Source organism: Hyperolius riggenbachi, chromosome 5 (assembly GCF_040937935.1).
Source record: "Hyperolius riggenbachi isolate aHypRig1 chromosome 5, aHypRig1.pri, whole genome shotgun sequence".
Taxonomy (NCBI): domain Eukaryota; kingdom Metazoa; phylum Chordata; class Amphibia; order Anura; family Hyperoliidae; genus Hyperolius; species Hyperolius riggenbachi.
In genome coordinates this window covers 252,676,823-252,689,512 of record NC_090650.1, presented here as the reverse complement: position 1 = coordinate 252,689,512, position 12,690 = coordinate 252,676,823, and the positions used below count along the sequence as shown (strand labels likewise).

At 44.9% G+C, this 12,690-nt stretch overlaps 2 protein-coding genes across 3 annotated transcripts in view; one reads left to right on the top strand and one right to left on the bottom strand.

Moving 5' to 3' along the window:
- The window catches only part of WRNIP1 (WRN helicase interacting protein 1), a 164,876-nt gene that overhangs the window by 14,729 nt on the left and 137,457 nt on the right, over positions 1-12,690 (top strand). For both annotated transcript variants that reach the window (XM_068236808.1, XM_068236809.1), the window contains exon 2: positions 6,091-6,282. In XM_068236808.1, the coding sequence (XP_068092909.1) occupies positions 6,091-6,282 (192 nt within the window). The remainder of the gene's footprint in view (positions 1-6,090; positions 6,283-12,690) is intronic.
- The window catches only part of MYLK4 (myosin light chain kinase family member 4), a 299,781-nt gene that overhangs the window by 260,962 nt on the left and 26,129 nt on the right, over positions 1-12,690 (bottom strand). The window lies entirely within an intron of this gene.

Genomic DNA, 12,690 nt, shown 5'->3' with positions numbered 1-12,690 from the left:
TATCTGTGTAGGTTTGCTTTTAACATGTCTGACTGCAGCAATGTTGAAAACCTCCCTACACTTACCTAGTTTATAAAAAGCATGTCTTTTTTTTGTGTGCCTATTGTAGAGACATGCACTTCCTGTCTCTGGTATACGAAGGAAGTACATTTCCACTTAGATCATTTAGTAAAGCCAGTAGATGTTGTAACTCTCATTCTCTCTAAAAGTGTTGGCTGGAAGTGGACTTTTAACCACTAAAACGTCGTCCTCCGCCGCTTCCGTGTCCGAGCGCTCACCCCCTGCCATGCTTACCCATCGGATCCCGCAGAGCCGCTTGGTGAAAGGAAAAGAAGTCTCTGAACCAATCAAAGTGCCCGTAATGTCATGACCATGGCATTCAACGAGAATCCAATGAGCTTTGCTGTAACAGACTTACATGTGTGCACGGAGGAATTAACTTAACAAACTACTGTTTTGCTTAGTAAAGGGACACAAACGTGGTGAGGAGACTGCACGTTGGTAAGCGGCCTTACTGTTAGGGAACAGCTGCCACATGTTGTAATTCAGCACATCTACAAGACTTACAAACTGAAATTGTTGCTGAAAAAGTAATGCCTTTCCTATTAGTTATAGGTTAGTAGAAAATAATTTTTTCCCCCCATAATGCCCCTAGTTCCTGCACATTATTATTCTTATTACACAAAGTCAATCCCTTGGTATATTTGTATTTGTCTTTGCATTTTTAAGTTCAAAAACACAGAAATGAAGCATACCTAGCATCTCAGTACTCGCAAAATGATTTGGGAATTGCTGTACTGTCTGAGGACGGAGACATACTGCAGAGCCCCTTTTTGATCCGTTTTCATTTAAAAAAACAAACATGCTTGCAGTAAAATCGAGGCAAAATTGCGCAATTGCGATTTTTCTAAAAATATTTGACTTTTAATGCAAGTCAACGGGAGCACGTTTTTAAAAACAAAAACGGATCGAAAAGCGCTCAGCAGTGTGTCTCTGCCCTTAAAACACATTGGGAAAGCTTAGTAATATAGATGCATGCATTTAATTTATGTTCAAGAAGGAATAGGACAACCCAGCGAGTTTGAGAAGCTAGTATAGGTGTGAGACATGATCTGGCAGTGTCTGAGCTGCTCTGAGTGTTTATTGCGTGCCGTGTGCTTACATGTGGGGTTTAAAATGATACAGCCAACTTCTTTTTTAGACTGGTTAATCCCTTTATATTTATGTACTTGTTTTCATTGCATGCTCATTTTTAGTAATACGTGGAAATTTCTACAACACATTCAAACCCATAAGGCCCTGTATTTTGTTTTGTTCTTTCATTAAAGCCTGGATATTTTACTCCAATTCATACAGTGCAGGGATAAATTAATTGGAATAAGATTGCTCTGTTATATGTGGTTCATGTAAAGTGACAGTTGGACTAAACCAGGCTTTCTTAACCTCCCTGGTGGTAACCCCTAGACAGGCTCAGGGTGGAAAACCACAGCTCAGAGAGGTAACCCCGAGCCTGACACGTGGAAGCCGCTGGGAGCTCTGTGCAGCATGCAGCGGGCATTTTTGCTTACCCTCCCCGGGATCCATACATCAGTAGCCATTCTCTTTCATGTGCTCGGAGGCTCTGCATCCCTCTGGTGAGATCGCCGTTTGTTGTCATGACGACAGACAGCAATCTCACTAAAGGGTTACAGCGCCACCTGGAGGACAGAGGGATAATTGCAGCGCTTGGTCCTAGGAAGTTGAGCAAATGCTGGGCTGCTTCAGATCTCTCTAGCAGCATGATTTTTTTTCCTGGTTTTAGGGTCTGAAAGCATTCTAAAAAATTGCACAGCTTTTAGACCCTAATATCTGGAAATAATCTCACAGCCTGGGTGTTAACCAGGGTTCCTTGAGGTCTTTGCAGGGGTTCCCTGGGATTTCCCTCTCCCATGACTGTGACAGCCTGAGAACATTTCAGAAGTTCCTCTTGGCACCTCTGTGTCCTCTTCACTCATTGTATGCTGGCCCCTGAATGTGGTGGAGTATAATAGAGCACAATATGATAGGGGTTACTGTAGAAAGAAGCACTAAATTGGAGGTCAGAATAATGAGCACATTAATAAAAAGCAATAAAATATGGAGGCAGTATAATGAGCGGCACCATAAGAGGTAAAGTAATAAAGATTACAAAGGAAGGTAGGATAGAAAGGTGCTGGCACTGCAGCTAGGTGTGCAGAGAGGGTTGCAGGGGTGCAGACCAGGTATCCGGTGCGATGCAGATAGACCAGCGTGCTCAGGCTCAGATAGACATCCTATGCAGGCAGAGAAAAAGATGAGAAATGCCAGCACTGCTGTAAACTGCTTGTTTATTCATAACACATGGCGCAACATCGGAGGCAGCCTCCGTAGAAGCGCATCTGCGCGAAACGGCCATAAGGCTCTCATCTCCCAGCACCCAACGCACAGCTTTACCAGCAAACCGGTATGTTACTTCTCAATATGCATAAATTTGAATCCACGATGTTGCACCATGTGTAATGAATAAACAAGCAGTTTACAGCAGTGCCGGCATTTCTCATCTTTTTCTCTGCCTGCATGTAATAAAGATTACTCCGTTTTAGGGGAGCATTATAACTGTAGGGGTCAATAGCAAAAAACACTAACGTGCTAACATGCGCTTCTATAAAAGAAAACATTGTATGGAAGAAACATGGAATGGGGGCTAAACAATAAAGCTGTTAAAATGAACAATCACACCTGTCAGGAACCGGCCCGCGGCACGCCTGCGTATACGGTTCCCGACTGCGGGTTTGACCAGATCAAGCGGGGAGCAGCCTTATTCGAGCTAAAACAAGGCTGGGACCCCTCAGAACACTTCTCACTGCCACCACTAGCTGTTCGCTAGACACTTCCACTCTGCTGTCGAGTCCTCAGCGCGCACTCCGCGTTTTCGTATTCGGGTCAGCTTTGCGCTTAGGCCGAATACGGGAACGCCATGCACCCACACACACACACACAGTTGCAATCTTACACTGTAGTGAAGCAAAAAACCACTAACAGTCGTTCCGATCGATACTGTTAGCCACTCTGCTGTCGCTACTCGCACTGGCGTTTTTCGTACGTTGGGTCAGCTGCGCGCTTTAGGCCAACGTATGACAAACGCCCCCACACACAATGCAATTACAATTTCATATGGTAGTGTTGCTCAAGCATACAATTAGGCATGGATTTATACACAGTTACACTGCAGTCTCTTCTAGGCTATGAGTGTTAGGGCTCGTTCCCACTATCGCGAATCTGCATGCGTCCAACGCATGCAGATCCGCACATGTAATGCAAGTGGATGAGCCTGTTTCCACTGTAGCGTTGTTGAGGTGCGTTTTTTTTCAGCGGGAAAAAAACGCACAAAAGAGCCAACGATTTCGCCTGCGTCGGGAGTCCGTGCGAATCGCCGCTAATGTATTTAATAGTAAAAACACATGCGTTTGTTACATGCGTTTTTACCCGCGATTTCGCGTGCGATTTCGCACCTTTTTAAATTTTATTTAGCCCTGGCAGTGTCATGGTTTATTTCGCATGGCACCCTGCCATGCGAAATCGCATGCGAAATCGCGGGTAAAAACGCATGCGGAAACGCATCCGCATGCGGTTTTACAAGCGTCGGAATGCGGCCGAAATCGCGTCGCAACAGTGGGAACGAGCCCTCAGTTTAGTATGGCAGAAGTCAAGCTTATTAAATAATAATTTAATATTCCAGGGAAAAAGGTGGAACAATGCAGAACAGAATATATACAAAAGATTACAAAAACAAAGTAAAAAGTTACAAAGATAAAAGTACAAAAATACACACAAAGCGATTTTGCTTACCTAAATAAACGGGGAAATAAACATACCAGTGTATCGATCTGGCGTTGTTGCGGGAGTACGCACTTCTGGTCAGGAACCAGGTTAGTTCTAGCCGTGTGAGCTACCTCCAAGAACTACAAGTTGTGGTTATCCTAGCTGCTGTCTTATACTGTGAGATACGCCTGGAGGCTGCAACTTCCTTGGGGAGGGGAGGAGCTAGTTTTTAATTAAATCTCAGACATATTCCATTTCCAGGTAAAAGATTGGTCTGTGATCTTTCATTTTCAAAAGACTATGGTCTGATGTGTGTATGTGGCCTTAGTCTAGAGTTCTTCACTTCCTCAACAGAAGTGTAAATGTTTCAAGTGTCAAGGACTTCAACACTTCACTTCTGCCATTGTCTGATTACCCAAGCTCTATTCACTGAAGTCCTCTTTAGATGGAAATGTAGGTCTAGTGACCCACCCACACAATCACATGAACAGTCCATGAAACTAGCCTGCATATCTACACCTTTGACATACCACAGCAGATATAAAAATGGGAAAATGAAAATATATTACTGTATTATCCTTAACAGCATCAGCACCCCAATATATTCCTGACAACACCCATTATTAAAGACTATGCATCCTGCAAAATAAAATCCCCCCCCCCCCCCAATAATGCAGGGGTTCCCTGAGGCGGCTGCCAGAACCCGAATTACATCTCCCTACGTGTTGCGACAACTCTGAAGGGGGAATAGTATTTAACGCCACCTCAGAGTTTAGCAGCAGCGGTGAGAGCCGTCATTTGGCTCTCACCGCGCCGAACTGAGCGGCGCCAAAATAATATGCACCCCTTAAAGTGTACCTGAGACAAAAACCATCTCGGGTACCATACTTACCTAGGGCTTCCATGCGGACGCTGGGGCCTTGCAGTCTCCCTGGGTGGCTCCTGTCCCCCACTTGATAGCCTGGCCAAGTGACACTTCGTTGCACATGCTCGACTGCGCACGTTACGCTCCTGTCATCAGTAATAACTGCGCAGGAACAGTAACTATTGCAGTGGGGGGGACAAGTGTCATTGCCAAACCACTGTTATATAAGTTGTTATAGCGGTGTCCAGCACGTTGAAATGAAGTCTTTATTTTCCTCTCCCAAAAATGTATAAAAGGCATTTATACACTGTTATTTCTCTGATCGAATCTGATTAGCGGTATGTACAGGTGAAACTGGAAACATTCGAATATATAGACTCATTACATGCAAGATATTTCAAGCCTTTATTTGTTATAATTTTGACTTACGGCTTATGAGAATCCCAAATCTCAGGCCATTAGAATATTGTGAAAGTGTTCAATATTCTAGGCTCAAAGTGTCTCTCTAATCCGCTAATTAATCCAAAACGCCTGCAAAGGGTTCCTATTTCATGTGTTAGGTTCAACTTTTAAGTTGAGTTACTGAAATGGACTTTTGCATGATATTCTAATTTTTCGAGTTTCACCTGTATTGCTGCCACACATCTGCTCACAGTATGAAATATATTGGAAATCTGTGCAACTGCCTTCGCCTGTCAGGCCCCGGGCCGGTTGCCCACAATGTAATCTGTACCCCTCTGATTCTGTGATGAGTATGCAGTGTAGTTTTGCCTCTCCTGTCCAACTCAGCACCTCCTCCATGTCCTTCTCCATTGCCACCGGGGTATTTGTTCCCCTGACTCAAACGCACGTGGGAGACATCAGTATGTGTGAAAGGGTTATGGGGATACAGGTGCCACCTATGGCATTGAAGAGAAGACACAGGACACCAAAAGTACACTGCATACTTGCCATAGGTTTGGGGGTACACATATGTGGGGGAGACAGGCTGTCGGTCTGTCAAGTGTCCTGATATCACATACATAGCTTTCTTTTAGGTTTAATACTGCTTTAAAATAACTTGCCAGTATGTAGATATATACACAAATAAACTGCTTCTTCTTTTTAAAGCAGCAGCTCCATATCTTACAGTTCGCTGATGGCAGAATTTAATTCTAGGTTTAGTTTAATTGGGAGATTCTGGTATTTGCATATACAGTACTGCATTAGCGTGTTCTGTGAGTAAACGATGAAAAACTCACAAGTTCTAGGTAACAGTGGTAGAGAACACTGACTAGTGTCTTGTTTGTAGGGTTGGTTTGTGTTTAATGACCTTCACTATTCTGCCACCTGTTCTAAATGCAGACAACAAACTCAGAGAACCTGTTTTATGAAGTCTGTTATAGTAATTTGCTTTGCTTTTTCAGACTACACTGGCTCACATAATTGCCAAAAATACCAACAAAAACAATACACGCTTTGTGACTCTGTCTGCCACAAGTGCCTCCACGAATGACGTACGTGAATTTATCAAGCAAGCCCAAAATGAGCTTAGACTCTTCAAAAGAAAAACCATCTTGTTTGTGGATGAAATTCATCGTTTCAATAAGACACAACAGGTAAACTGTTAATTCTTATTTGTAATAATTAAAAAACACATATTTACATCCTTTTAAATATCTGCTACTAATCGTAAGAAAGTGTGCTTGGTCATTTTGTTTTTCAAAACAATATAAGCATAAAAAGTACAATAAACATAAATGTAGAAATTGGTATATTTTTGAGATATAATAAGTAACATTCGAGGTACGGCGGATGACAGGTGGCATGGTCCTTGCCATGGGACTGCCACCCTATTTCATTCGCTTCACGTACCCCCTTTACAGCATTTGGAAGTTGTTCATCTAGGAGTCAGGAAGTAACCACAAAAATTCAGTCCATGTCTTGCTAGAATTGTTGCCCACTAAGGCCTTACATCTCTAATGACTGACAATAGGCTCTCAGTCACTAGGGTGGTTTGGCTACAGGGGAATTGCAGTCAGACCTGCTTAATGTGGAACATGTTAGGGCCCATTTCCACTAGACGTGTCGCTATGCGGAAACCGCTCCGCAACGCAAGGAAACTGCAACCAATTCACGTCAATGGAGTAGTTTCCATTGCTGCGAATTTACCTATGTGAACTGGCGTGATGTGATGCGGGGGAAATTATGGATAGCATGCTGCAGTTTTCCGCAGCACGCATCGATTCACCATAGCGGCAATTGCCTCACATCCACTACGTTAGTGGAAACTGTCCTTACTGCAGTTACGACTTGACTTGTGGGGGGGGTTGGAGTTTAACTGTTTACGGTTTCAGGACATATGATTCTATATCCTAATTAGTGCTGTAGTTGCTTTTTGGACAAAGAATCTACAGTGCATCCCCAATTAAAAACCACCACCACACGTTTTCACGCTCTTGCACAGTCCCTTGTAAAGGTGAATTATTGCTGCTAGAAAATGGCAACAATCAATTAATTTAAGTTAGGCAAAAAAAGTTGCAAGTTGAATTTTTTTTTTTAAATAACAAGGTCTCGATAAAATAGTGTTTTTATCTCCAGTTAGGTTTTACTCCCTACCTAGCCAATTAACCCCTTGTTAACTCTTGCAATAGCTATACCAGGGGTGCCCACACTTTTTCGGCTCGCGAGCTACTTTAAAATTCGCCGAGGCCAGGAGATCTACCAACATTTCAAATACTGAACTTAGCATTAGTAATGCTGGTATATTACTATACAAGTCTTGTATAGTCATATAACAGCATTATAAAGGCTAAATGTAGCATGGGAAATGTTGGTAGATATCTTGGACTCTGCTATCAGAATTGCACCACAACCATGACTGATATAGATATAATAATAATAATAATAATAATAATAATAATAATAAAATTATGATATTAACATTGCTGGTCCTTACCTAATCTGATGACTTGCACTGGATGGAATCTGCCGGGGATGCATAGTCCGGACAGTAGCTGCTGATTGCCCCCTCCCCAGCATATTTGGCAGAATGGCAGCAGATGCACAAAATACCCCCCCCCCATACACACACACACACACACAAACACACACACACACACACACACACACACACACACACACACACACACACACACACGTAACATGAAAGCCCCCCTCCCCCGCATATTTGGCAGCAGATGCACAAAATACCCCTCACCCCCCCACACACAGTAACATGAAAGCCCCCCTTCCCACCATATTTGGCAGCACATGGCATCCCCTTCCCCCTGCAAATACCGCTACCACGCAGTAATCATCCTCCCGACCTCACCCGCGACCCGACCCACCACCACCTTATGTGCCCACCTCAAAGGCTCTCCGGCGTATCCGAGCAGCCTCTCGTCTTCGTGTCTCAGAACACAAGATGGAGGAACGGTGTCTCTCGTGATTTGAAGACCCGCGGGACCTGGGGGGGCGTGGCCACAACTCCTGCCCATCAGAGAGGAGGGATAGGAGAAGCTTCGCAATTGGCTCCTCTCCCCTTCAGCCACACCTCTGTGCGGACAGCCGCGCCTCTCCCCTCCGTGCGCTGGGAAGCATTTTGTGACAGCCGCGGCCATTTTCCGACAGCCGCGGCTGATCATTTACAACACGAGGCAGGTATAGACGCGGCCAAAAGGCCGCGATATTTGACAAGACGCGGCCATCAGGCCGCGATCTACCAAAAAGGCGGTCGCGATCTACCGGTAGATCGCGATCGACCTATTGAGCACCCCCGAGCTATACCTATTTATACACTTTCTATGATGGCAGTCTGTAGCGACTGGATGTGATTGCTGGGGCGACAGTTTGGGGCTGCAAGGCTCTACAGATGAATTGCTCTGCCGGTGCCTAGTGATGCATCTGTACAGCACTGGGGCCCCCGAACTGTCGTTCTAGTGCAGTGCAGTGATGGCTAACCTTGGCACTCCAGCTGTGACAAAACTACAAATCCCATCATGCCTTTGCCTCCCCGAGTTATGCTTAGAGCTGTCAGAGTATTGCAATGCCTCATGGAACTTGTAGTTCCACCACAGCTGGAGTGCCAAGGTTAGCCATCACTATCCTAGTGAATGCATACGACCACTACAGATGCGCAGGCTAGGCATAACTATATGCCACATGGCCAGCAAGTAATAAAATATGGCATATGTGGTATCATTTTAACCGGGAATGGCTAAATAATTTATTTGTGTGTGTTTTACCACTGTGGGACTTGACATATGAAAAAAATGTGTTTTTTTTTCTTTTTTCTACATTTACAACTAATTTTTCCCTGTAAAATGACTTAAAAATAAAATAGGTTTGGAATAAAATATTACCCAGACAAAGCCTAGATTATACTGAAATAGAGTAAATATATCTCACTAAGATGGTACAAGGAATTAAAAAGTTACGGCTGTATCAAAGGGACACTGCTAAAGTGTCGAAAATGTCAGGAACCTTAAAGGAGTTATCAGGGTAAAATAAGAAAATAAGCGCTACTTACCCGGGGCTTCCTCCAGCCCCAAGCTCCCAGCATGTCCCTCGCCGCAGCTCTGCACGCAGTCGTTCGTCGCAGATCCATCCCGGTCCCCGGCGATGATGTCAGGCCGACCTCCAGGTAGGCCTGTACTGCGCCTGCGCGAGCGGCGCTATCAGTCACCGCCACTATCAGTCACCGCCACTTGGAGCAGACTGTGCAGGCGCAGAACTACTGCACCTGTGCAGTCCGCTCCGTTCCACGTGGTGGTGATTGGCAGCGCCGCTCGTGCTGGCGCAGTACAGGCCGACCTGGAGGTTGGCCTGACGTCATCGCCGGGGACCGGGACGGAGCTGCTGCGAACGCCTGCGTGCAGAGCTGCGGCGAGGGACATGCTGGTACTTTTAGCCATAGATCCTGAAGAAGCATGCAGCATATCAGGTGTTTCTGACATTGTCAGATCTGACAAGATTAGCTGCATGCTTGTTACTAGTTTTATTCAGACACTGCTGCAGCCAAATAGATCAGCAGGACTGCCAGGCAACTGATATTACTTAAAAGGTAATAAATATGGCAGCCTCCATATACCTCTCATTACAGTTGTTCTTTAAAGGGATACTTTAAGGTGGATAAAAAAAGCCAGTTTTACTTACCTGGGGGCTCTACCAGCCCCCTGCAGTTAACCTGCCCGCGCCGGTACTCTTCGATCCTCCAGTCCCCCGCCACGGCTCATTTTCGGCGACTGAGCCTGTCATTGGCCACTGCGCCTGTGCGGCCCTGGTCACACTTATCTTTGTTCGTGTTCCCATTGGCAAGAGAGTCCTGCCTACACATAGTAAGAGAAAATCTCTATTGCAGGACGCTCTCGCCAACAGGGACACGAACGAGGATACGCGTGATCAGGGCCGCGCAGTGGCCAATGACAGGCTCAGTTGCCAAAACCAGAGCTGAGCCACGGCAGGGGACCGGAGGATCGAAGAGTACCGGTGCTGGCACAGGTCGACTGCAGGGGGGCTGGAAGAACCCCCAGGTAAGTGTATAAAAAAAGCCAGTTTTACTTAAAGGGAACCTATGGATTTTTCCTTTTAAAATACCAGTTGCCTGACTCTCCTGCTGATCCTGTGTCTCTATTACTTTTAGCCACAGCCCCTCAACAAGCATGCAGATTAGGTGCTCTGACTGAAGTCAGACTGGATTAGCTGCATGCTTGTTTCAGGTGTGTGATTCAGCCACTACTGCAGCCAGAGATCAGCAGGACTGCCAAGCAACTGGTATTGTTTAAAAGAAAAAATCCATATCCCTTTGTTAAGGTTCTCTTTATGTATCCCTTTAAGGGACGTTTTCCACACTTTGCTGCGTTTTGCAGTGTGTGCAATCTGTAACATGCAAGGACACCAGCAACATGTAGAATTTTATTCCAGAACCGACACCAGCAAGATAACTGAACTAGCGGTAATGTGTTTCTATTAGTGCAATTCGCACAATTGCACAATTAGTGCAATTTAGGCCCAAGTGCAAATGTCCGGCCTGTTGTATTTTTTTAAGAATTTGTACTTGTATCTAAAGGATCGAGTGTATTCCACACCAAACAAGGTGCTATGCAATTTTCTTGTGCTTCTCCTGTTTATTTCTTCTGATTGAATACTCAAAAATGCTAACATACATGGACAACATGAAAGCGAATATTCCAAAACGCACAGGAAATGCTCAGTGTAAATTGCAAAAAAAGAAATCACAATTGCATTGCACTACGTTTGAGGTTGTGATTTGCAGTGGAAAACTGTCCTTTAGCTTTTAAAGCACACCTGAAGTGAGAGGGATATAGAGGCTGACATACTTATTTCTTTTTAAACATTGCACATTTCGTAGCTGTCATTTCCCTCTAAAGCTGGGTTCACACATATGAAAAAGGAAAATGTGTACACTTCCTTTCCAGTCCTGTGCAATACATTTTCTTTTTTGTGTTCAATAATTTTTTTATTTTGAACAAAAATTAACAAATAAAGAGGCCTAAGCCCCTAAAAAGCTTCATGGATAGCTATGTGGTCAGACAAATAACATGCTGTCCAGTACATTTTCATCAGTTTTCCATCTGTTTTGCATCCATTTTTACAGAGAGCAATGAAACTGACAGAACAAGACAGAAGAATAATTATTCTCCACTTGCAATGCTGCAAATAACTTTTTTACTTCCTGTGAACACGAGTGGCAATACTTCCTGTGCAAATGTATGGTGTGAGAGGCTACTGTCCCTTCCTGTTGACCGCCACTTCATGGTATCCAGTACATCCTGAACGTTTTGCTTCAGGTCTGGATAAAGGTTGCAGGTCGGCACTTTCCTTTCCATTTCTGGAACTGTTTTAATGGAACTGATACAGTATGTGTGAATGGTTCCGTGCCATAACAATGAATCAGTTTTCCTGTCCATTTATTAGACTTTGTACAGCCCCCCCAAAACATTTTTTTTACTTTTTAAAGCATGTGTGAACCAGCCCTAACACCTTTAGGGCTTGTTTCCACTGTAGCGGTGCGGAATCGCCTGGATTCCACCGCTGAAGAAATCGCATGCGGCTGCGTTTCCGCATGCAGATTTACCCGCGATTTCGCATGCGATTTCGCATGGCAAGGAGCCATGCGAATTTAACCATGTCACTGCCTGTGTTAAGTTCCATTGGCTTTCATGCGAAATCGCATGCGAAATCGCGGGGAAATCCGCATGACAAAGCCGCATGCGATTTCCCTATTGAATACATTAGCGGCGATTCGCCCGCATTCCTGCCGCACGCGAATCTGCATGACCCTGTCGTGCAGATTTTCCCCGCACCGAAAAACGCCGCCGCACATGTGGAAACAGCCCCATCCACTAACATTAAGTATGCGAATCCGCATGCAGTGCCCGCATGCGGATTCGCTATGGTGGAAACGAGCCCTTAGCCATAGATCATGAACAAGCAATGCATATAAGGTGTTTCTGACTGCCTGGATTAGCCACATGCTTGTTTCGGGTGTGTGATTCAGACACTGCTACAGCCAAATAGATAGAACAGTCTCCATATCCCTCTCACTTCAGTTTTTTAAAGGTGTGGAGTACTTGCATGTACATACATAGAATTTAGTTTCATGTCCTTCTGTGTTTAATTAGCTGCAGCTCTGGGGCCAGCTGTCCATAGCTTGTGTTGCCATGGGCAAACACTGTTCTGTTATCATGCAGGAAAGTGTTTGACATTGTTTGCTGTTGATTTGGCATCCCGTTTTTGGACCTAGGGGGATACCCTGACAGTGAACGCTGCCAACTCCAGAAGCTTCATGCAGCATTCAAGAAAACTCAGTTGACTGCAGCGCTTGAGCAGTCAACAGTAAGTGATGTGAGATGAACGCCCCCATCCATCTCCGTACACGACAAGGTGAATCCCGCTGGTAAATGCCAGGGGTGGACTCCGGCAACTGCCCGCCTGAACCTGCCCTTAGTATTTCCTAAAGAAAGCGGGAATAGTAGGAGTGCTCTGTTTTATCTGAGTTGATG